This window comes from Pleurodeles waltl, chromosome 1_2 (assembly GCF_031143425.1).
Source record: "Pleurodeles waltl isolate 20211129_DDA chromosome 1_2, aPleWal1.hap1.20221129, whole genome shotgun sequence".
Classification (NCBI taxonomy): Eukaryota; Metazoa; Chordata; class Amphibia; order Caudata; family Salamandridae; genus Pleurodeles; species Pleurodeles waltl.
Genome location: NC_090437.1, coordinates 116,017,242 through 116,042,069, shown reverse-complemented (window position 1 = coordinate 116,042,069; position 24,828 = coordinate 116,017,242). Strand labels below are relative to the sequence as shown.

The 24,828-nt window shown below is 49.1% G+C and overlaps 1 protein-coding gene across 1 annotated transcript in view; it reads left to right on the top strand.

The window, feature by feature from the left end:
• The window catches only part of LOC138253616 (extracellular matrix organizing protein FRAS1-like), a 241,936-nt gene that overhangs the window by 89,256 nt on the left and 127,852 nt on the right, over positions 1 to 24,828 (top strand). The window contains exon 2 of the mRNA XM_069205797.1: positions 7,831 to 7,981. Within this exon, the coding sequence (XP_069061898.1) occupies positions 7,831 to 7,981 (151 nt within the window). The remainder of the gene's footprint in view (positions 1 to 7,830; positions 7,982 to 24,828) is intronic.

The following is a 24,828-nucleotide window of genomic DNA, read 5'->3' as shown; positions in this document are numbered from 1 at the left end:
TCTGTATTCCGAACAGGCTGCCATCTCTGGAGGATCTTCTATCACATCTATTCAAAGTGTTGTGTTTTATGTTTAACCTGGTCCAGCAAGGACTTTCTTTGGGCTCAGTTAAGGTGTAACTGCCTGCTCTTTTGGCCGTTTGCAGATCAGCACTCTTTGTTTAAATAACCCACTGTGATGCGTTTTCTGAAGGGTTTGTAGCATTTGCTTCCACCTTTTCCCTTTAACATGTTCCAGTGGGACCTCACCCTGGTCTCCCCCTTACTAATGTATACTTTCTTTTAAACCACTGCACAGATGTCCACTTCTGCTTCTTACTGAGTGTTCCTCAGTGCCATAATAACGGCACAGTGGGTGAGTCTGCTTCAAACTTTCTCAATCAACCTACCTTACACTACTTTCTACCAGGCAGGCTGGTCATCAGTACCCAAGATTTCCTTTCTTCCAAAAGTGGTGTCTCCTTTTCACGTCTGGGAAAACACCACCCTACCAGCATTCTTTATGCTACCTCACCTTTCTTAAGGAAGAGAGACTCCACAGACTGAAACCTAAAAGGACCCTTAGCTTTTACATCAATTGTACAAGAGAACATCATGTGAGCGATCAGCTGTTTGTGTGATTCACTGAAGTAAACAAGGGCAAGGCAGTGCAGAAGAGGACCATCTGTCCATGAATCCTTCTTTGCATTGAAATCTGCTGGCCAAGAAGCAAACCCGGAAAAATTTGCAGGCTCCTTCCACCTGAGCCAAAGATGCTACCAGTGTGTTGGCATGTGGAGTGACTGTTCTGGATATGTCTGGCTACTACTTGGTTGTAACTCCATGTGTTGGCGAAGCACTATTGTCTGGACAGCCTGGTTAATCCAGATAGGCATTTTTTTTTGCATTTTTCTATCTAAAAAGTTCCCAATCCAAAGGTCTGCTCACTGGTGATGACACTTTGCCAATGGGCTCAGAGGGGCGTGGACAGCCTAGAAAGCAGCGGATGTCAATGTGCATGGGTGGCACTTTTATGCGGCGTGAAAGGATGCCAGTGTAGAGATGCACAACTATATCTACTGGCATACAAAAGTACTGTTTTGACGTTTCCAGTTCTCTTCTGACACCTGGGGAATATTCACAAGATGATGATCTACAGTCATTGTATCCACCAGAAAATGTAGATGCAATATTGCTGAGCTCTGTGATGGCTAGTTAGATTCAGTAGTAGCTTTGGTGCTACAAAGTTCTCCTGTTTAGACCCAACAGGTGCGTCATCTGAAGTATTCTGACGAAAGTAAAATAAAGTACATGCTCCATTTCCCGGCGTAACTGAGAATAGTTAGAGCAGAGGTAATCATTGTTTTTTTTTACTTTCCTAAAGACTTCATGGGACAGGATCGATGCCTGGGTTTAAACCTTATGGATCACACAGGAAGACAGCTAGAGCGGACCTGGAAATGAGGGAAGTGGAAAAGCTGAGGCCAGTTAGGATCTCGGGAGTGACAGGGAATGAGGACAAAACAGACTGTGGCTTGGGAAAGCACTAAGACTGTGGCCTAAAGGTCATTCTTCTTTGCATATTCGTTAAATACTGTATGTTGTGGTTTAGTTGAGTTTTATATTTGGAGGTAGGTGGGATATGGTGGCGAAAGCAACCGCGAACATGTTTTGAATTCTTCCAGAACCGAGGTTGTTATTGAACACAAAAGAGAACAAATGTTCTGATTTGAAATGTATCTATTATATTTTTCAGAGTGGGGTTTTTGTTTGTTTAGCTGGGTACTCTGTGGTGGACGATGGAGTGGAGGTTGGATGTAGATAAATGTTTTGAAAATTGGTGAAATTATTTGCAGTAGCAGTTGGAGTTAAGAAAATGGCCTGGAATGTCCTGCAACTGAAATATTTTACCCAGGGTTTAGAATGTTCTCATTTTTAAATTGAAGCACGGTTAATATTGCTTTCCTGCACGACACACATTTAAGCTGATGAATCTTGTAGGGTGTGTAGAAAATGAAGCACTAACTTGTACTCTGCCACATACTCATATTTGAGGAGAGGAAGGCTATGGTTTGCCAGTGGTGTTCCATATCCGATTGGGACTGTGGCACATAATCTAGATGGCATTATCAGCTAGACTACAGAATGGGAGCGAGATGGGCATATTTAATGTTGCTGACCTGGCAGTAAAATATCTGAATTTATTCCTGTAGTTGATGGAAGTAGCACAACTTTATGTTGACCAACTATGATATGGACAGATGATTTTACTTGTTTGATACATGGGGCATAGGACACGTTGGTCCCAAAATATTGTGGCCTAAAAAGTCTGACAAAAATGTTGTGTCCTACACATCATTTATAAAATATATCACCCCGTTATACCTAATAATATAAATGATATTTAGATCATGATATTTCTGTCAGATTATGTTTTTGTTGTCAATGTTCTGCCTGCAGATGCAGGGGAGTGACTCCTTCACTGCAAGAGAGATTTGTTCTTGCTTCCTTGTGCAGCTGAAGTCTTGTCGACCCCAGAGAATGCACAGTCGGGGGAATGTTGCAGTTACTGGAGGAGCCCGGGAAACAATGTTGCAAAGGGAGGTCGTCTTGGGAGTTGCAGTCTTGCGGGTTCCTGAAGTGTTCAGTTGCGGTTCCAGTGTCCTGGAGCAGAGGTAAACAATACAGAGGAGTCCTGATGGAGTCATGCATGTCGAATCTGGGGACCCACCCGCAAGGGAGTCCCCAAATAGCCCTAAAGGGGAGTTTGGTCACCTTTCATGGTGAACACCCATTATTAGGGGTCTCTGACATCACCTGCCTGACCTGGCCACTCAGATGCTCCCGTGGGCCTCTGCCCATCTTGGTTTCAAGGTGGCAGAATCGAGAGGCCACCTGGAGTAACTCTGGGCACCACCCTTGTGGTGGTGATGGACAGGGGAGTGGTCATTCCCCTTGTGCAGTTACGCCCAAGAGCAGGGAACGGGGGTCCCTGAGCTGGTGCACACCGGTTAATGCAAAGAGGGCACGAAATGTGCCCTTGAAAGCATACTGATGGCTTGGGGAGGCTACCCCTCCCCAAGCGTTGTCACACCTTTTTCTAAGGGAGAGGGTGCTGCCTCCCCTCTCCCACAGGAAATCCTTTGTTATGCCTGAGCTGGTCAAGCAGCAGGAGGACAGAAACCTGTCTGAAGGGCTGCAGCACCGCAGGCTGCCTGGAAAACCCTGGCAGTTTGGTAGGAGCATTACTGGGGGGGTCCTCTAAGGAGCCCCCAGAGTGCATGGAATCATGCAACCAATACTGGCAACAGTATTAGAGGTATGATTCTGACATGTTTGATGCCATACATGCCAAGGGTTGGAGTTACCATTATGTAGCTGGGCACAGGTAGTGAGTGACCTGTGTCCATTACACAGGAAAAATGGCCTCCCCACACTTACGAAGTCCAGTGTAATGGAACTAGAGTTCATAGGGGAACCTTTGCACATGCAGTGGTGCCATCACACACACAGACCTGCACTCTTCCCTTTGGGCTGAAAGTGCCCCACCATAGGGGTGACTAACATTGACCTGATATAGTGACCTGTGGTGAAAGGGTGCATGCACCTCTTTATGCAGGCTTCAATGGCTGGCCGGCAGACACATTTTGCGTGGACTCCCATGGGTGGCATAATACATGCTGCAGCCCATGGGGGACCCTTGGTGTCCCAATCCCCTGGGTACCTACGTGCCATATTCTAGGGACTTACAAGGTGATACCAGTATGCCAGTTTGCGGAGTGCACAAAGGTCCAGGTTAACCCAACTTGGAGGAAGAGAGCACAAATCACTGGGGTCCTGGTTGCAGGATCCCAGTGAAAACGGTCTAAGCACACTGGTAGCAGGCAATAAGTGGGGGTAACCATGCCAAAAAGAGGGTACTTTTCTACACGTGGGGCAATTTATTTTCTGCATTTGATTGCTTGGGGGCAATTAGGGTGGTTAGATTGCTTTCTAGGGGAGCCCCTGAGATGCACTCAGAATTGTTTTTACCCGGAGAGGGGTATTTATGTAATTCTATGAAGTGCTTTACCCCAAGCTCACGGAGTGCAGCTCTGGATAAGAAGTAAATGGATTGGTAGGTTCCAGCTATGTCTGACAGATTTGGAGTAGGATAGAGTGCTCACTATTATTCTTGAAAGAAGCAGCAGTGTCAATTTCAAGCTCCATCTATGAAAATCTCAATAGGGCATAAGGCATGCCAGCATTTATCCATAGGATCTGTCCACAACACTGACATCTGCCTTAGATGCAGTGCTGAGAAAGAGGATTTGATACATATGGTGTGGAAATGTTCGATGGTGGCCATATTCTGAAAGTACAAGTAGACAAAACTGAAATAAACATGTTTGACATCACAAGTAGGTAAATGTGGAAATGCGTGTTAGAGCTTCACGGATACTCGCAAAAAAGCTATGGTGTTCACCATAATTCTATTTCATTTTTTTTTTTACCATTCGTCCAACCCTCCCTCACAGTTCCAGTACTGCTTCTGTAGGTGTGACAGTTACCTAAAAGAATGTACACTTTGCAGAACCGACATTATCTCAGGTAGCTTTTATTCATACAGAATTTACCATCAACATAACCTGGACTACCAGGCAGACAGCAGAACATGAGTAGCATCACGTAAAAAAAACAAATACAAAATGTAATATAAATTTAATCATGTAGTATTGTTTTGCTATTGGCGTTTTGTATAACAATTTCTAACCTCTTCAAGGCTCAAAGGGCTTTCTGAATGGTTGAATACGTACCTACTCTGATATGTACAATTGATAGACGGTGTTTTTAAATAACTCTGTGGGGACACTTCCGATGATGTTCTCAAGGCTTTTAAATGTGATCTAGTCTTGTTGAAGCAAACGTGTAGCAGAGCTTAAACTTGGCATGAAGCTGCGAGCTGTGTGAGGAAGATTATGGTACCTGCTTATACCTATCATAAATACTTTACCAAATTGACATCTTCTGGCAACTGGGCATGTTGAAATTAAAAACCGGGCTGGATCTATTAAGCATCAGTCAGAGTGGTTCTGAAGATAACCACAGACCACCCTAGTGGGGTGCTTAATTCAGAACTAATAAACATTCTACCAAATAATGATAGATGCCAACGTAGTGGATTTTGCTGGTGACACCAAGAAGCAATGACCGAGAACCCAACATTCTCCAAATGATACCTGTAAGGAAATGCTTTCTTGGCATGCTTACCCCCTAACTTTTTGCCTTTGGTATCAAACTTCTCAGCACAAGAAATGCACACTGATGCCAGTGTGCAATTTATTGTAACATAAACCCAGAGGGCATCTTAGAGATGCCCCCTAAATACATAACCGACTTCTAGTGTAGGCTGACCAGTTCCTGCCAGCCTGCCACACACCAAACATGTTGCTGGCCACATGGGGAGAGTGCCTTTGTCATTCTGTGGCAAGGAACAAAGCCTGTACTGGGTGGATGTGCTTCTCACCTCCCCCTGCAGGAACTGTAACACCTGGTGGTGAGCCTCAAAGGCTCACCCCCTTTGTTACAGCGCCCCAGGGCATCCCAGCTAGTGGAGCTGTCCGCCCCTCCGGCCCCTGCCCCGTACTTTTGGTGGCAAGGCTGGAGGAGATAATGAGAAAAACAAGGAGGAGTCACCCACCAAGCAGGACAGCCCCTAAAGTGCCCTGAGCTGAGGTGACCCCAGCCTTGAGAAAACCTCCATCTTGAGTTTGGAGGAGTCCCCCAATAGGATTAGGGATGTGCCCCCCTCCCCACAGGGAGGAGGCACAAAGAGGGTGTAGCCACCCTCAAGGACAGTAGCCATTGGCTACTTCCCTCCCAGACCTAAACACACCCCTAAATTCAGTATTTAGGGGCTCCCCAGATCCCAGGAAATCAGATTCCTGCAACCTGAAGAAAGAAGGACTGCTGACCTACAAGCCTGCAGAGAGGGAGGAAGTTGACAACTGATTTGGCCTCTGCCCTACCGGTTGTCTCCAACTTCAAAAACCTGCTCCAGCGACGCATCCGACAGGGACCAGCGACCTCTGAAGCCTCAGAGGACTGCCCTGTACTACAGGACCAAGAAACTCCTGTGAACCGCGGCCCTGTTTAAAACCAGCTACTTCTTTGCAACAAAGAAGCAACTTTCAAAGACTTCACGTTTCCTGCCGGAAGCGTGAGACTTCACACACTGCACCAGACGCCCCCGGCTAGACGTGCAGAAAACCAACACCTCAGGGAGGGCTCCCCGGCGACTGCGAGCCCGTGAGTAACCAGAGATGACCCTGAGCCCCCACAGCGACACCTGCAGAAAGAATCCAGAGGCCCCCCCCCCCCGACCGGGACTGCCTGTAACAAGGGACCCGATGCCTGGAACCAACACATCACCGCAGCCCCCAGGGCCTGAAGGGACCGAACCTCAGTGCAGGAACGACCCCCAGGCGACTCTCTGCCTAGCCCAGGTGGTGGCTGTGCCGAGAAGCCCCCCCCCCCCCCCCCCCCCCCCAATGCCTGCCTGCAATGCTAGAGTGACCCACGGGTCCTTCCATTGTTTTCAATCTAAAACCCAACACATGCTTTGCACACTGCACCCGGCTGCCCCAGTGCCGCTGAGGGTGTACTTTGTGTGCCTTCTCGTGTGTCCCCCGGTGCTCTACAAAACCCTCCTGGTCTGCCCCCTGAGGTCGCAAGTACTTACTGCTGGCAGACTGGAACCGGAGCACCCCTGTTCCCCATAGGCACCTATGTGTTTTGGGCACCTCTTTGACCTCTGCACCTGACCGGCCCTGAGCTGCTGGTGTGGTAACTTTGGGGTTGCCTTGAACCCCCAATGGTGGGCTGCCTATGCCCCAAACGTGAGACTTGTAAGTGTTTTACTTACCTCCAAAACTAACCTTTACTTACCTCCCCCAGGAACTGTTGATGTTTGTACTCTGTCCACTTTGAAAATAGATACTTTAGGTACTTTGAATGAAAGCAATATCACATACATTCTTTGTAAAACTGGCAATAAGCTAAGTGAAGTACCTTACATTTAAAGTATTAACTGTAAATCCTGAACCTGTGGTTCTTAAAATAAACTAAGAAAATATATTTTTCAATATAAAAACCTATTTGCCTGGAGTAAGTCTTTGAGTGTGTGTTACTCATTTATTGCCTCTGTGTGTACAACAAATGCTTAACACTACCCTCTGATAAGCCTACTGCTCGACCACACTACCACAAAATAGAGCATTAGAATTATCTACTTTTGCCACTATCTTAGCTCTAAGGGGAACCCTTGGACTCTGTGCACACTATTTCTTACTTTGAAATAGTATATACAGAGCCAACTTCCTACAATACCACTGTAATGTTTCTAAGAGTCCACAGTATAACAGAGCAGGGGAATCCAAATATGTCCACAAGATACCAAAAACCTGCTCTGGTTGATTCACATTGAATCAGAGATAGGGATGCTAAAGTATCCATAAGGCACCACTGTAGTGAGTCGGTGGAGGGCCACTCAGTAGCAGACATGAGGAATCCAAAGATTTCCACAAGGAACAACAGTGTAGTGGATCTATGGACTCCACCCAGAAGCTGATCTGGAAAGCCAAATAATAAATGCAAACACCACAATACTTAAGCGATAGTGAGGAATGCTTATTTTGACCTCAAAGCAGCTTGCTCACCTGAATTGCTTTCCTTTCTTTGCAGTTTGGCTATATTGTGATAGTGACAGCTCCATCACATTTAAATGTATGGTCACAATGGCCTGCTCATAAAATAATAAATTCCTAAGGGATGAGGGTGTGATCTTCTTTTAACATCATCTTTTCTTTGACAGGTGCGGGATTCTGCTCAATCCTTCCTTACTGTACATGTGCCACTCTACGTTTCTTACATATACGTGACCGCACCAAGAGGTTGGGCTTCCCTGGAGCATCACACAGAGATGGAGTTTTCTTTTTTCTACGATACTGTTCTTTGGCGGACAGGTATGTCTGTTATATTTGTAATTGTTAATTTTGCACCAAGTTCCATTATAACTGTACTGTTGTTGATATTAGCCTTCTGTGGTGTGGAACTGAAGTACACCTGTAAAGCATTGGTAATTGTGGGACCGTGCTTGTGGGGAAATGCCTCTTTTTGTGCATTCACTTCCAGGGTCTTTCAACTTTGAGTGCACGGAGGCCTGCTAATAAGACCTCAGTGCCGTGACCCTAAAGTGTTTGTCCAATTGGCTATACCCAATTGGAAATGGCTGACTTACCTGTAAGTCTCTAGTAAATGGTACTCTGGTACTCAGGGCTTGCAGCACTGATTGTGCCACCCTGTAGGTCCCCCAAGTAAAACAAGTCCCCCAGTCCATCACTGTAGGCTGGTAGAGCAGTTGTACACTACTAACTCGCCTTTGCAATCGAAAGCAATAGCCACCTCTATCCTAGGTATTGCGTGTAAGTCACTCCTCTAGCAGGCCTACTGAGCCTTAAAGGCAGGTTGCAACATATGACCCAGGCAGTCCTGTCAGTAAAAAAAGCAAAACTGGCGTATTACTGTGGAAAGGCTTGGTTGCCCATTTGGCAAGTACAGGTTTACACACTGACCCCTCAGCTGTGCTGACTCCTGAATGGTGTGACCAAAGTAGGCACTCAGAGGTATCAACCAACTCATTACATAAAGCCCGGCTTTTATCTCAAGTGAAAATTAATGTAACGTGTTGCAGTGTGCAGCTTTGGCAAAGCTCTAACTTTGTTTGATTTAAGGGCACACATGGAGCCTGCTCCACAAGACATCCTTCTGCTCTCCTGGATAGATGAGAGATGTGCTAACGACTCTCAGGAATAATAACAAAACGGGATTGCAGGCCAGGGACCCTCCTGCAGGAAGCAACTTGAGTGTTAGCCCCAAAAGGCAGGCTTCAAAGGTGAAGCCACCTTTGAAGGCTGATGCATAGCACCAGGGGAAGGGCTGCTCCATTGTTGAGGTAGACAGGCTAGCAAGGGAGGCAGAGAAGGGAAACTCATTACCAAACTCTGTTCACCAGGGATGTATAGCCCTGAGGTAGCCACATCCAGATGTTAAGGGAGGTCTGTATACCAAGAGAGGGATCTTGCCATCTTGTAAGTGGGCAGAAAGGTGCAGCCTGGGATAGCCAGATGCCACACATGGCGTGGTCACCAGGTGGAAGGGAACCTGGTAGCCCTTTGGCTACCTACCGCATCATGCACTGAGGGCACTTTCCGAGCATAAAAGTGGGCACCCCAGACACCCAGACCTCGACTGACCTGGAAGGACTGCCCTGCTGCACCAATGGATCTGCAAAGAGAGGTTGCACCAACGATGAGTGCACCTGCTGCAGCTAGTGGCTAGCGCAGAGATGGACTGTGCCTGCCTTGTGCTGCTTGTGGGGCCCTGTCTCCAGAGCCCAGTCAAGCCAAATGAACTCAAAGAGCCACTTGACTGGCCTCCTCTTTACAGCACAGGGACACAACAGTTGAAGAAGCCTGCTGGGGCAAGTTGGTAGACCAACATTTTCAAGTGGATACCATTTCCACCGTGCAGCACCGAGGACCAAGACCCGATGCACAGAGCTTCACCTGAGTTGGCGGAGCCCGGGAGTACTGTCAGTCACTGGGTCCGTCAGAATGAAAGTTACCAACCCAGGAAGGTTTGGCCTGTGACTGTGATGACTGTCGACTGGTGGTCCAGTGGCTACTAGACTTCAGCCAGACTGAAGAGGACTTTGTGGAACGTCGACCCTGCAACCAGGACCTACTTACCACTTTCGTGGACTAAAAAATCCCTGCAGGAAGACTTCCCATCAACCGCACTGCATCCTTAGAGCATCTTAAGCATCCTTCATCCCTTGCATCAGGACCACTGAAGGGGAGTCCATTGAGGACTGCTCACCCCGTGAAGTTAACTGTTCTTGAGGACTATGTTGGTCCCTCTGACTAGCTCCCTGCTGGAGATGGGCGCCCAACTGCCTTGACGCGCATTAAAATTTTCTTTGAGAAAGTTTCCAAGTGTCCAATTCCTTGACTTTGCCAAGGCTTGTTGGCGGTTGAGTGAAATTGTGCTGATTATTATTGCTTGTAAGATTCATATATTCTGAACCCTCTAGTGAATCTTTTCCATTCTATTGTCTACAATTGTAGGGAAATGCCTTCCTTGGCATTGTTACTCCCTAACTTTTTGCCTTTTGTTGATGCTAGTTACGATTAAAAATGTGCTGGGATCTTGCTAACAAGTCCCAGCACCAGTGTTCTTTCCCTAAACTGTACCTTTGTTCCCACAATTGGCACAGCCCTGGCACACAGATAAGTCCCTTGTAAACGGTACCTCTGGTACCAAGGGCCCTGCTGCCAGGGAAGGTCTCTAAGGGCTGCAGCATGTCTTATGCCACCCTGGGGACCTCTCACTCAGCATATGCACACTGCCTCATAGCTTGTATGTGCTGGTGGGGAGACAATGACTAAGTCGACATGGCACTCCCCTCAGGGTGCCATGCCCACATCCGACTGCTTGTGGCATAGGTAAGTCACCCCTCTAGCAGGCCTTACAGCTCTAAGGCAGGGTGCACTATACCACAGGTGAGGGCATAGATGCATGAGCACTATGCCCCTACAGTGTCTAAGCAAAACCTTAGACATTGTAAGTGCAGGGCAGCCATAAAGAGTATATGGTAGCCTCTATCTAGCCTTGTTACTCCCACTTTTGGCCTGTTTATGAGTATATGTCAGGGTGTTTTTACTGTCTCACTGGGATCCTGCTAGCCAGGGCCCAATGCTCATAGTGAAAACCCTATGTTGTCAGTATGTTTGTGTCACTGGGATCCTGCTAGCCAGGACCCCAGTGCTCATAGGTTTGTGGCCTTTATGTGTTCCCTGTGTGGTGCCTAACTGTATCACCGAGGCTCTGCTAACCAGAACCTCAGTGTTTATGCTCTCTCTGCCTTTAAAATTGTCACTGCAGGATAGTGACACATTTGACCAATTCTGATTGGCACACTGGAACACCCTTATAATTCCCTAGTATATGGAACCTAGGTACTCAGGGTATTGGGGTTCCAGGAGATCCCTATGGGCTGCAGCATTTCTTCTGCCACCCATAGGGAGATCTGACAATTCTTACACAGGCCTGCCACTGCAGCCTGAGGGAAATAACATCCACGTTACTTCACAGCCATTTACCACTGCACTTGAGTAACTTATAAGTCACCTATATGTCTAACCTTCACCTGGTGAAGGTTGGGTGCTAAGTTACTTAGTGTGTGGGCACCCTGGCACTAGCCAAGGTGCCCCCACATTGTTCAGGGCAAATTCCCTGGACTTTGTGAATGCGGGTCACCATTACACATGTGCACTACATATAGGTCAACACCTATATGTAGCGTCACAATGGTAACTCCGAACATGGCCATGTAACATGTCTAGGATCATGGAATTGTCATCCCAATACCATTCTGGTATTGGGGGGGACAATTCCATGCATCCCCGGGTCTCCAGCATAGAGCCCGGATACTGCCAAACTAACTTTCCAGGGTTTTCTCTGCAGCTACTGCTGCTGCCAACCCTCAGACAGGTTTCTGCCACCCTGGGGCCTGGGCAGCCCAGTCCCAGGAAGGCAGAACAAAGGATTTCCTCTGAGAGAGGGTGTTACACCCTCTCCCTTTGGAAATAGGTGTGAAGGGCCTGGAAGGAGTAGCCTCTCCTGGCCTCTGGAAATGCTTTGAAGGGCACAGATGGTGCCCTCCTTGCATAAGCCAGTCTACACTGGTTCAGGGATACCCCTAGCCCTGCTCTGATGCAAAACTGGACAAAGGAAAGGGGAGTGACCACTCCCCTGACCAGCACCTCCCAGGGGAAGTGCCCAGAGCTCCTTCAGTGTGTCCCAGACCTCTGCCATGTTGGATGCAGAAGTGTGAGGGCACAATGGACAGCTCTTAGTGGCCAGTGCCAGCAGGTGACATCAGAGACCCCTCCCGATAGGTGCTTACCTTTCTCTGTAGCCAATCCTCCTCTGTGGCCTATTTAGGGTCTCTCCTGTGGGTATCTCATCAGATAAGGAATGCAAGAGCTCACCAGAGTTCCTCTGCACTTCCCTCTTCGATTTCTGCCAAGGATCGACCGCTGACTGCTCCAGGACGCCTGCAAAACCGCAACAAAGTAGCAAGAAGACTACCAGCAACATTGTAGCGCCTCATCCTGCCGGCTTGCTCGACTGTTTCCTGGTGATACATGCTCTGAGGGCTGTCTGCCTTCACCCTGCACTGGAAGCCAAGAAGAAATCTCCTGTGGGTCGACGGAATCTTCCCCCTGCAAACGCAGGCACCAAACTTCTGCATCACCGGTCCTCTGGGTCCCCTCTCATCCTGACGAGCTTTGTCCCTGGAACACAGGAGCTGGATCCAAGTGTCCCCGACAGTCCAGTGGCTCTTCTGTTCAAATTTGGTGGGAGGTGAGGTAAGTCCTTGCCTCCCCACGCCAGACAGTAATCCTGTGTACTGCGTAAACTGCAGCTGCTCGGCCTTCTGTGCACTTTTGCAAGACTTCCTTTGTGCACAGCTTAGCCCAGGTCCCCAGCACTCCGTCCTGCATTGCCCAACTCGCTGAGTTGGACTCCGACGTCGTAGGACCCTCCTTTGTTGCTCTGAGTCGACCGTCGTCCTCAGATTTTCTTAGTGCCTGTTCAGGTGCTTCAGCGGGTGCTACCTGCTTCTGCGTGGGCTCTCTGTGTTGCTGAGCGCCCCCTCTGTCTCCTCCTCCAAAGGGCGACCTCCTGGTCCTTCCTGGGCCCTGGCAGGCCCCAAAATCCTCAACCGCGACTCTTGCAGCTAACAAGGCTTGTTTGCGGTCTTCCTGTGTGGAAACAACTCTGCATCCTCCAGCACGCCGTGGGACATCTTCTGACCAAAGGAAAAGTTTCTGGCACCTTCCGTTTTTGCAGAATCTTCTGCTTTTTCCACCCGGAGGCAGTCCTTTTGCACCTTCATCCGGGGGTTTAGTGGGCTCCTGACCCCCCACCTCCCCCCTAGACACCTGCGTGACTGTTGGACTTGGCCCCCTTCTTTTACAGGTCCAGGAATCCGTCTTCAGTGCTTTGCAGTCAGTGGTTGCCTTTGCAGAATCTCCTATCACGACTTTAGTTTGTTTTTGGGGTAGTAGGGTAACTTTACTCCTACTTTTCAGTGTCTTTGGGTGGGGTATCTTGGACACCCTTAGTGTTTTCTTACACTCCCAGCGACCCTCTACACACTACTCTAGGCCTGGGGTCCCTTCGGGGTTTGCATTCCACTTTTGGAGTATATGGTTTGTGTTGCCCCTAGGCCTATTTTCTCCTGTTGCATTCTATTGTGTTCTACAGTGTTTGCACTACTTTTCTAACTGTTTACTTACCTGATTTGGTTTGTGTGTATATATTTTGTGTATATTACTTACCTCCTAAGGGAGTATAGCCTCTGAGATACTTTTGGCATAGTGTCACTGAAATAAAGTACCTTTATTTTTAGTAACTCGGAGTATTGTGTTTCTTATGATATAGTGCTAAGTGATATAAGTTGTTTAGTAGGAGCTTTGCATGTCTCCTAGTTAGGCCTAAGCTGCTCTGCTATAGCTACCTCTATCAGCCTAAGCTGGTAGAACACCTCTAATCTACTAATAAGGGATAACTGGACCTGGCACAAGGTGTAAGTACCACAAGGTACCCACTATAAGCCAGGCCAGCCTCCTACAGTCTGGGAGTCTGTCAATTACGAACTCCTCAGTTCCAGAATGGCTACACTGAAATCTGGGAAGTTTGGTATCAAACTTCTCAGCACAGTAAATGCACACTGATGCCAGTGTGGGGTTTATTATAAAATACACCCAGAGGGCATCTTAGAGATACCCCCTGAATACCAGTCCGACTCCTAGTGCTAGTCTGACCAGTTTCTGCCAGTCTGCCACAACCAGACGATTTTCTGGCCACATGGCGTGAGTGCCTTTGTCACTCTTTGGCCAGGAAGAAAGCCTGTACTGTTTGGAGGTACCTCTCAACTCCCCCTGCAGGAACCGTAACACCTGGCAGTGAGCCTCAAAGGCTGATGCCTTTTGTTGCAGCACCCCAGGGCATCCCAGCTAGTGGAGATGCCTGCCCCCTCCGAACACAGACCCCACTTTTGGCAGCAAGTCTAGAGGAGATAATGAGAAAAACAAGGAGGAGTCACCAACCAGTCAGAACAGCCCCTAAGGTGCCCTGAGCTGGAGTGACCCCTGCCTTAAGAAATCCTCCATCTTGGTTTTGGAGGATTCCCCCAATAGGAATAGGGATGTGCCCCCTCCCCTCAGGGAGCAGGCACCCTCCAGGACAGTAGCCATTGACAGACCTAAACACACCCCTTAATTGAGTATTTAGGGGCGACCCTAATCAGATTCCTGCAACCTGAAGATAGGAGGACTGCTGACCTGAAAGCCCAGCAGAGATGCCGAAGGCAACAACTGACTTGGCCCCAGCCCTACCGGCCTGTCTCCAGACTCAAAGAACCTGCACAGCGACTCATCCAGCGGGACCAGTGACCTCAGAGGACTGACCTGCACCTAAAGGACCAAGAACCTCCCGAGGACAGCTGCTCTGTCCAGAAACAACAACAAAGGAAGCAACTTTAAAGAGACTCTAACTTCCCGCCAGAAGCGTGAGTCTTCGCACTCTGTACCCGACGCCCCCGGCTTGAGTTCAGGACAACCAACACTACAGAGAGGACCCCCAGGCGACTCCAACGACGTGGATACCCTGAGTTTACCTCCCTGCACCCCCACAGCGCCGCCTGTAGAGAGGATCCAGAGGCTCACCCTGACAGCGACTACCTGGTAACAAAGGAAGCAGACGCCTGGACCTAGCACTGCACCCGCAGCCCCCAGGACCGAGAGGAACCACCTACCAGTGCAGGAGTGACCAGCAGGCCGCCCACATCCTAGCCCAGTCGGTGGCTGGCCCTAGAAGCCCCCCTGTGCCCTGCCTGCATCGCTAGAGTGACCCCCGGGTCCCTCCATTGTTTTCAACGACAGACCCGACACCTACTTTGCATACGGCACCCGTCAGCCCCTGTGCCGCTAAGGGTGTGCCAGTGTGTCTTTCTCTCCCCCCCTCCGCGCTCTACAAAACCCCCCGGTCTGCTCCCCAAGGACGCAGTTACTTACATGCTAGCAGACTGGAGCCAGTGCACCCCTGTTCTCCCTAGGTGCCTGTTATTTGGGCCCTCCTTTTGACCTCAGCACCTGACCGGCCCTGTGTTGCTGGTGCAGTGGCTCTGAGGTTGCCTTGAACCCCCAACAGTGGGCTGCCTATGCCCAGGAGATTGAACTTGTAAGTGCTTTACTTACCTCCCCCAGGAACTGACATTTTATGCCAAAACTATGTATGCTATTGTTTTTAATTAAAGTTCCATACTTATCTGTGTGAACTAGCTTACAATTCATGTACTTACCTAAATTCTGAATCTTGTGGTTCTGAAATAAATTAAGAAATTATATTTTTCTATATAAAAAGTCTATTGGCCTGGAGTTAAGTCCTTGAGTGTGTGTTCTCACTTATTGCCAGTGTGTGTACAAGTGCTTAACACAACCCTCTGATAAGCCTAATGCTCGACCACACTACCACAAAATAGAGCATTAGTATTATCTAATTTTACCACTATCAGCCTTCAAGGGGAACCCTTGGACTCTGTGCACACTATCTCTGTTTGAGATGGTATATACAGAGCCAACTTCCTACAACAACCTTTTAAAAATATGGTCTATTTTTATAAATTGGTGTTGGATTTGAGTGTTGTTATTCGTCTTCAATTGATTGGGTCTTGTTAAATGCTTTACACTTGTTCCTATGTGTAAGACTTGCTGCTCAGTTCCACAGCTACTGAGAGTTGAGCTGAGGGTTTTCCAGACAAAACCTACTCGACCTAAAGTGGTTAAGTGTATTACACATTGAGTTTTCACAACCACACCATACAACACACCCGGTTTCCTCACAGTGGTCATTGCAGTGAGAATTTTTTGCACAAGCAAATCCCCTAAAATATTGGCTACTAACCATAGGCTTCTGATGGATACTTCTAACCACAGATTCCCTACCTTTAGAATATCCTCAGGTGCCAGACTGAATCCAAAAACTTTTACAAAGCAATGTTCCCCCATGCCAGTAAGTGGCACCATGTAGCTTTGCAGCAGCTTTGTTCTGTCTGGCAGTAAGTGAAGGAGCAGTTTATAAGTTCCACCTCTTCACATTGACGTCATTGCCTTTCTTTTTGCACCTTCAAATGCAAAGTCCCTTTTTCTCATTGGTTTGACAATATTTTTTCTTACGAATTCCCCAATCTCTGTTTAAGGCAACCAGATCTTCTACACCTACAGCATTTAAACCTTGACAGGACTTGCATATGTTATGCCTTTGGTGTTTAGAATCAGGGCATGATTCCAAGTTGATTGAGAAATGTGCCCTTATGAATCCGAAAGCGGTCTGTTAACATGAAGAGAAGCTATTCTTTGCCGAACACTGGAAGAAATCATTTAAGTCCCACTTGGTTTGAAGTCAAGAGCGTGGTGTCACTCTTGAGGTTGCTTCTGTGACAGGTGCTTCTAGTTGAAGACTAAATCGAAGGCACAGAGTAAATGCAAGAAGAGGAAGCAGTACTCAGACCCATCCCGATACTCTTTCTCTAGAGAAGTCAAACGGGTCAGTGTACCACCCAGTCTTGCTCCTGATTCACCGAAGAGTTGATTCCACAATTGGTCCAGAAGTATCCTGAGTTCCCTACGTCATAGTTGACAACGCAACAAATCAATGACTTTAGGGAGACCATATTGCCCATTTTTGTCATTCTTATGGTTTTGCGTTCGGGCTCCAAGGATCTGCATTGACCCCTTGTCCTCACCGGGTCCGTTCTTGGCATTGTGAGAAAGTACCTTCTTTCTTGGCATGTTACCCCCAATTTCTGCCTGTCAGTTTTTTTACTGTCTCACTGGGATCCTGCTAGTCAGGACCCCAGTGCTCATAGTTTGTAAAGTATGTGTTGTCGGTATGCTTGGCTGTGTCACTGGAGTTCTGCTAACCAGAACTCCAGTGCTTATGCTCGGTCTGTGTGCCAAATTTGTCTCTGTAGTTTAATGACTCCATATTCCAATTCTGATTGGCACACTGGACCCCCCCCCCTCCTCCCCCCCTTTTATAAGTCCCTAGTATATGGTACCTAGGTACCCAGGGCATTGGGATTCCAGGAGATCCTTATGTGCTGCAGCATTTCTTTTGCCACCCATAAGGAGCTTATACAAACCTTTCTTCAGGGCTGCCACTGCAGCCTGAGTGAAATAGTGCACACACTATTTCACAGCCATTTTTCACTGTACCAGGTAACTTAGAAGTCACCTATATGTCTAAACTTCATTTATTGAAGGCTAGGTGCAAAGTTACGGTGGAAGAGGGCACCCTTACACTAGCAAAGGTGCCCCCACGGTGTCCAGGGCCAATTCCCCTGACTTTGTGAGTGCGGAGACACCGTTAAGTGTGCGCTACATATATGTCAATACATATATGTAGCTTCACAATGGTAACTCAGAATATAGCCATGTGAGGTGTCTACGTTTGTGAATTGAACCCTCAATCCAAATCTGGTATTGGGGGCGAATCCCATGCACCCTGGGGGGCTCCACCATGGACCCCCAGTACTGCCAAACCAGCTCTCTGAGGTTTCCACTGCAACCCCAGCTGCTGCCACCTCACAGACAGGTTTCTGCCCTCCTGGGGATTGAGCAGCTCAATCCCAGGAAGGCAGAACAATGCATTTCCTTTGGGGGAAAAGACCAGGGGGGTTTTGTAGAGCACTGTGGGGGACACTCACACGCCCACAAAACACACCCTCAGCGGCACAGGGGCGGCCGGATGCAGTAGTCAAAGTAGGCATTGGGTTTGCTATTGAAAGCAATGGAGGGACCCGAGGATCGCTTAGGCGATGCAGGCAGGGTACAGGTGGGCTTCTTGGGCCAGCCACCGACTGGGCTAGGATGAGGGCCGCCTGCTGGTCACTCCTGCACTGGTTGGTGGTTCCTCTAGGTCCTAGGGGGTGCGGGTGCAGTGCTTGGTCCAGGCTTCGGATTGCTTGTTACCAGGCAGTCGCAGTCGGGGGAAGCCTCTGGATCCTCTCTGCAGGTGTCGCTGTTGGGGTGCAGGGAGGTCGACTCAAGTGTCCACGTTGTTTTAGTCGCCTGGGAGTTCTCTCTGCGGTGTTGGTTCTCCGGAACTCGAGCCGGGGGCGTCTGGTGCAGTGTGTGAAGTCTCACACTTCCGGCGGAAAGTGAGAGTGCTTTGAAAGATGCTTTAAAGTTGCAAAGTTGTTGCAGTTTCTGAACAGTGCCGCTGTTCTCTGGAGTTTCTTGGTCCTTTGGGTGCAGGGCAGTCCTCAGAGGTCGCTGGTCCCGCTGGATGCGTTGTTGTGCAGGTCCTTTGAGTCTGGAGACAGGCCGGTAGGGCTTGGGCCAAGTCAGTTGTTGTCTCCGTCATCTCTGCAGGGCTTTCAGGTCAGCAGTCCTTCTTGTTATAGTTTGCAGGAATCTGATTTCCTGGGTTTAGGGTCACCCTTAAATACTAAATTTAGGGGTGTGTTTAGGTCAGGAGGGCAGTAGCCAATGGCTACTGTCCTGGAGGGTGGCTACACCCTCTTTTTGCCTCCTCTCAGAGGGGAGGAGGGCACATCCCTATTACTATTGGGGGAATTCTCCGAACTCAAGATGGAGGATTTCTAAAGGTAGGGGTCACCTCAGCTCAGGGCACCTTAGGGTCTGTCCTGACTGGTGGATGACTCCTCCTTGTTTTCATCATTATCTCCCCCAGCCTTGCTGCCACAAGAGGGGGCAGTGGCCGGAGGGGTGGGCATCTCCACTAGCTGGGATATCTTGGGGTGCTGTAACAAAAGGCATGAGCCTTTGAGGCTCACCGCCAGGTGTTACTGTTCCTGCAGGGGGAGGTGAGAAGCATCTCCACCCAGTACAGGCTTTGTTTCTGGCCACAGAGTGACAAAGGCACTCACCCCATGTGGCCAGAAACTCGTCTGGTTGTTGCAGGCTGGCAGAAACTGGCCAGCCTAGCTTTAGGAGTCAGACTGGTATTTAGGGGCCATCTCTAAGATGCCCTCCTGGTGTATTTTACAATAAATTCCACACTGGCATCAGTGTGCATTTATTGTGCTGAGACGTTTGATACCAAACTTCCCAGATTTCAGTGTAGCCATTATGGAACTCTGGAGTTCATAACTGACAGACTCCGAGACCATATACTCTTTATGGCTACCCTGCACTTACAATGTCTAAGGTTTTGCTTAGGCACTGTAGGGGCATAGTGCTCATGCATCTATGCCCTCACCTGTGGTATAGTGCACCACAGGTGAGGGCATAGATGCATGAGCACTATGCCGGAGGAGGCCCGTGCTATCGTCTCCCAAGCTGTCACCGATGGGAGAGATGCGGGAAAGTTCACTATTCGATGTGGGCTGGAAATGACCGTCTCTCTGGGTAGATCGGTTGCGCCTTGACGCACTATGACCAGTTACAAACATCTGGTTTCTCTGGGGATGTCCAACAGACTCTGATGGCTCCCGTCTCTTTGGAGACCAGGCGGACTCGGCACTGGAGAGGTTTAAGGAGTCCCGGGCTAAGGCTCGGTCCCTTGGCCTTTCCACTGGCCCTCATCCCCAACAAGTCTGCCTTTTGCCCCTTTCGTGGCCACGGAGGGGCTCCGTGTCGCGTCCTTTTCCCAGCCACTGTGCCACCCTTGCTGTTCAGCCGCTGCATGGCCGGGGACGCGGAATCCCATGTGGTCATGGGACAGGGAACCAGAGGTCTGCCCAGTCCACCCCTGCCCCACTGCAGCCTCCAAACCCTCCTAGTCCGTCCCCTCACTCTGGTCCAGTTGGTGGCAGGATTCGCTATCACCTGCGCCTCAGAGTCCATCACTACGGACAGGTGGGTTTTGCATATCGTTCAAAGGGGCTACTCCCTTCCCTTTTGAGTCTGCCCCACCAGCCATGCCTCTATCCTTCAGCTGTATACCTGAGGATTATCTGACACTTCTCAGCCAGGAAGTTGAGGCTCTCTTGGCCAAGGGAGCCAGAGAGAGGATCTCTGCACGAGAAGTAGGTTGTGGTTGTTATTCCCGCTACTTTCTGGTGCCCAAAAAAGACAAGGGCTTACGTCCTATACTAGACCTTTGGACCCTCAATCTCTTCTTAAAGAAGGAGATATTCCAAATGCTCACCCTGGCTCACTTCTGGTCTTCCTTGGACCAGGAGACTGGATGGTAGCGTTAGACTTGCAGGATGCTTATTTCCATATTCCCATCCTGTAGGAAAGTACCATCTTTCTTGGCATGTTACACCCAATTTTACATGTAAGTCAGTATGTTTTTGCCAGTCTCACTGGGATCCTGCTAGCCAGGACCCCAGTGCTCATAGTTTATGGCCTAAATGTGTATGGCTGTGTATTGCCTAACTGTGTCACTGAGGCTCTGCTAATCAGAACCTCAGTGCTTATGCTCTCCCTGCCTTTAAATTTGTCACCGTAGGCTAGTGAACACTTTTACCAATTTCAGTTGGCATACTGGAACACCCTTATAATTCCCTAGTATATTGTACCTAGGTACCCAGGGTATTGGGGTTCCAAAAGATCCATATGGGCTGCAGCATTTTTATAGGGAGCTCAGACAAACCTTTACACAGGACTGCCTTTGCAGCCTGAGTGAAATAACGCTCATGTTATTTCACAGCCATTTTCACTGCACTTAAGTAACTAATAAGTCACCTATGTCTAGCCTTCACTTGTTGAAGGTTAGGTGCAAAGTTACTAAGTGTGAGGTTACCCGTGCACTAGCAAAGGTTCCCCCGCATAGTTCAGGGCCATTTCCCCTGACTTTGTGAGTGCGGGGACACCAGTACACAGGTGCACTACATATCGGTCAAAACCTATGTAGCTTCACAATGGTAACTCCGAATATGGCCATGTAGCATGTCTAAGATTATGGAATTGTCCCCCCATTCCAAATCTGGCATTGGGGAGCCAATTCCATGCACCCTGGGGGATCCACTGTGGACCCCAGTACTGCCAAATCAGCTCTCTGGGCTTTTCTCTGCAGCTACCGCTGCTGCAAACCCACAGACAGGGTTTCTGCCCTCCTGGGGTCTGGGCAGCCCAGTCCCAGGAAGGCAGAACAAAGCATTTCCTCTGAGAGCAGGGTGTTACACCCTCTCTCTTTGGAAATAGGTGTTAAAGGCTGGGGAGGGGTAGCCTCTGGAAATGCTTTAAAGGGCACAGATGGTGCCCTCCTTGCATAAGCCAGTCTACACCGGTTTAGGGAACCCCCAGTCCCTGCTCTGGTGCGAAACTGGACAAAGGAAAGGGGAGTGACCACTCCCCTGTTCATCACCAACCCAGGGGTGGTGCCTAGAGCGCCTCCAGTTTGTCTCAGATCTCTGCCATCTTGAATCCAGAGTTGCGGGGGCACTCTGGAGGCCTCTGAGTGGCGAGTGCCAGCAGATGACGTCAGAGACCCCTCCTGATAGGTGCATACCTGACTAGGTGGCCAATCCTCCTCCTGAGGGCTATTTAGGGTCTCTCCAATGGGCTTTTCCTCAGATTACGACTTGCAAGAATTCATCAGGATTCTTCTGCACTTCTCTCTCCGACTTCTGCCAAGGATCGACTGCTGACTGCTCCAGGATGCCTGCAAAACTGCAACAAAGTAGCCAGAAGACTACCAGCGACATTGTAGCGCCTAATCCTGCCAGCTTTCTCAACTGTTTCCTGGTGGTGCATGCTCTGGGGGCTGCCTGCCTTCACCCTGCACTGGAAGCCACGAAGAAATCTCCCATGGGTCGACAGAATCTTCCCTCTGCCCCAGCAGGCACCAAACCTCAGCGTCACCGGTACTCTGGGTCCCCTCTCATCCTGACGAGCGGGGCCCCTGGAATACAGGTGGTGGACCTAAGTGACCCTGACTGTCCAGTGGTTTAACTGTCCAAATGTGGAGGAGGTAAGTCATTGCCTCCCCTCCCCAGACAGTAAACCTGTGCACTGTGTGATCTGCAGCTACTAGGGCTTCTGTGCACATTTCCAGGAAATCCTGCATGCACAGCAGAACCTAGGTCCCCAGCACTCTGTCCTGTGATGCTCAGCTCATTGAGTTAATCTCTGGTGTCATGGGACCTCTCTTTACAGTGTTGACGACCGCCGTGTTCAGTCTTCTTGAACCTGTGTTCAAGGACTTCTGCGGGTGCTTCATGTCTGTGCGTGGGCTCTCTATGTTGCCGAGGACCCCTTCTGTCTCCTCTCCCAAGTGGCGACATCCTGGTCCTTCCTGGGACTGGGTAGCACCCTTTTTCTCCAACAGCGACTCTTGCAGGTAGCTAGGCTTGTTTGCAGTATTTTGCCAAGGAAACAACTCTGCATCCTCCAGCACACCGTGGGACATCTTCTGCACGAAGAAGAACTTCATACCTCCTTCCGTTGTTGCAAATCTTGCAGCTTCTTTCAACCGGAGGCAGCCATTTTGCACGGTGTTCAGTGTGCTCCTGTCCACCCCTGGACACTTTAGCGATTCTTGGACTTGGTCCCCTTCGTTTGCAGGTCTTCAGGTCCAGGAATCCGTCCTCAGTGCTTTGCAGTCTGTTGTGGTCCTTGCAAAATCCTTTATTACGACTTTAGTGTGTTTCAGGGGAAATGGTAGTACTTTACTCCTACTTTCCAGGGTCTTTTGGGTGGGGTCTCCTTTACACCCTTAGTGTTTTCTTACACTCCCAGCAACCCTCTACACACTACACTAGCCTAGGGGTCCATTGATGGTTCTCATTCCACTTTCTTAGTATATGGTTTGTGTTGCCCCTGGGCCTATCGCATCCTATTGTATTTTAAAGTGTTTGCACTACTTTCTGACTGTTTTACTTACCTGATTTGGTTAGTTGTGTATATTTTGTGTATGTTACTTACCTCCTAAGGGAGTATATCCTCTGAGATATTTGTGGCACATTGGCACTAAAATAACGTACCTTTATTTTTAGTAACTGAGTATTGTCTTTCTTATGATATAGTACCTTTATGATATAAGTGGTATTGCATGAACTTTGCATGTCTCCTAGTTCAGCCTAAGCTGCTCTGCTATAGCTACCTCTATCAGCCTAAGCTGCTGGAACACTACTACACTCTACTAATAGGGGCTAACTGGACCTGGCACAAGGTGTAAGTACCATTAGTACCCACTACAAACCAGGCCAGCCTCCTATACATCCTGCCTGCCCACAGATGTTACCTGCGATTCGTTTTAGGTCACGAGTACTTTTAACTTACCGTGCTCCCCTTCTTCCTTACCAGTGCCCCTCAGGTGTTAACAAAAGTGATGGCAGTGGTTGCAGCTCATCTGCACAGGTTGGGGGGGGATTTCAGTCTTCCCCTACCTCGACGACTGGCTGTTAACGGCAGACTCGCCCCTGAAAGTAATCTCCCACCTTCACACTATGGCGACTTTCCTGCACATGCTAAGGTTCATTATAATTGTGCTAAAGTCACACCTGACTCCCTCTCAGATGCTCTCTTTTATCTGGGCTGTTCTGGACACAGTGCAGTTTCAGGCCTATCCTCCCGAAAAGCAAGTCAAGATATTCAGACTGATTCTGATCTTTCAGCCCCTATCTTGGGTTTCGATGAGACTGACTGGCTGCTGGGCCTTATGGCCTCCTGCATCCTTCTAGTGAACATGCCAGATGGCATATGCGGACGCTGCAGTGGGAATTGAAGTTCCAGTGGCGGCAGCATCAGGCAAATCTCTCCGACATGGTCCAGATCTCAGAGGGGACTGCGAAAGACCTGTAGTGGTGCCTTTGAAATCGGCTGTGGGTCAACATCAGATCCCGCTCCCTTCCCCAACTAGATCTATCCATAGTGACGTACATGTCACTTCTGGGATGGGGTGGTCACATGGGAGAGGCGCAGATCAGATGCTTCTGGTCTCCGGCAGAGTCTGGGCTCCATATCAATCTTCTAGAACTCCAGGCGATCAGACTTGCGTTGAAAGCATTTCTTCCCTCTCTCAAAGGGAAAGTAGTGCAAGTGTTAATGGACAGCAGTACTGACATGTGGTACTGCAACAAACAGGGCGGAGTAGGGTCCTGGACCCTTTGGCAGGAGGCACTATGCCTCTGGACATGGCTGGCACATCAGGACATCTCCCTGGTGGTTCAGCATCTGGTGGGCGTTCTGAACACCAGAGCAGATGAACTCAGCCATCGATGCATAGCCAATCACAAATGGTGTCTCCTTCCGGAGGTGGCGCAAGGTTTTTTTTAGCAGTGGGGAGAGCCTTGGTTAGATCTGTTTGCCTCTGCAGAGAAGTGCAATGTCAGCTGCTTTGCTCGTTGGATTGGAACTCAGGCCTCCTTTGCGCCTTTCAGACTTTAACCACTTCTGTCCAGAGTTCTCAAGAAGATCAAGAACGACCGGGCCCAAGTAATCTTGGTAGCGCCGGACTGGGCATGGAGAGTATGGTATCCAGAGCTACTGAGCATGGCCACCGATCCTCCACTCAGACTGCCCCTTCGGGAAGATCTTCCGTCACAGCAACAGGGGATGGTTCTCCACCCAAACCTGTCCACTCTCTGCCTTCATGCTTGGAGATTGAGTGGCAGCAGTTGACCGCTTTTGACCTTCCACCTGAAGTCTTTGATGTAATCTTGGCAGACAGGCGTCCCTCCAATAAAACGGTATACACCTGTCGGCATAAATTTGTGGATTGGTGTACCAACAAATCTGTTGATTCACTCTCTGCTCCTCTTTCT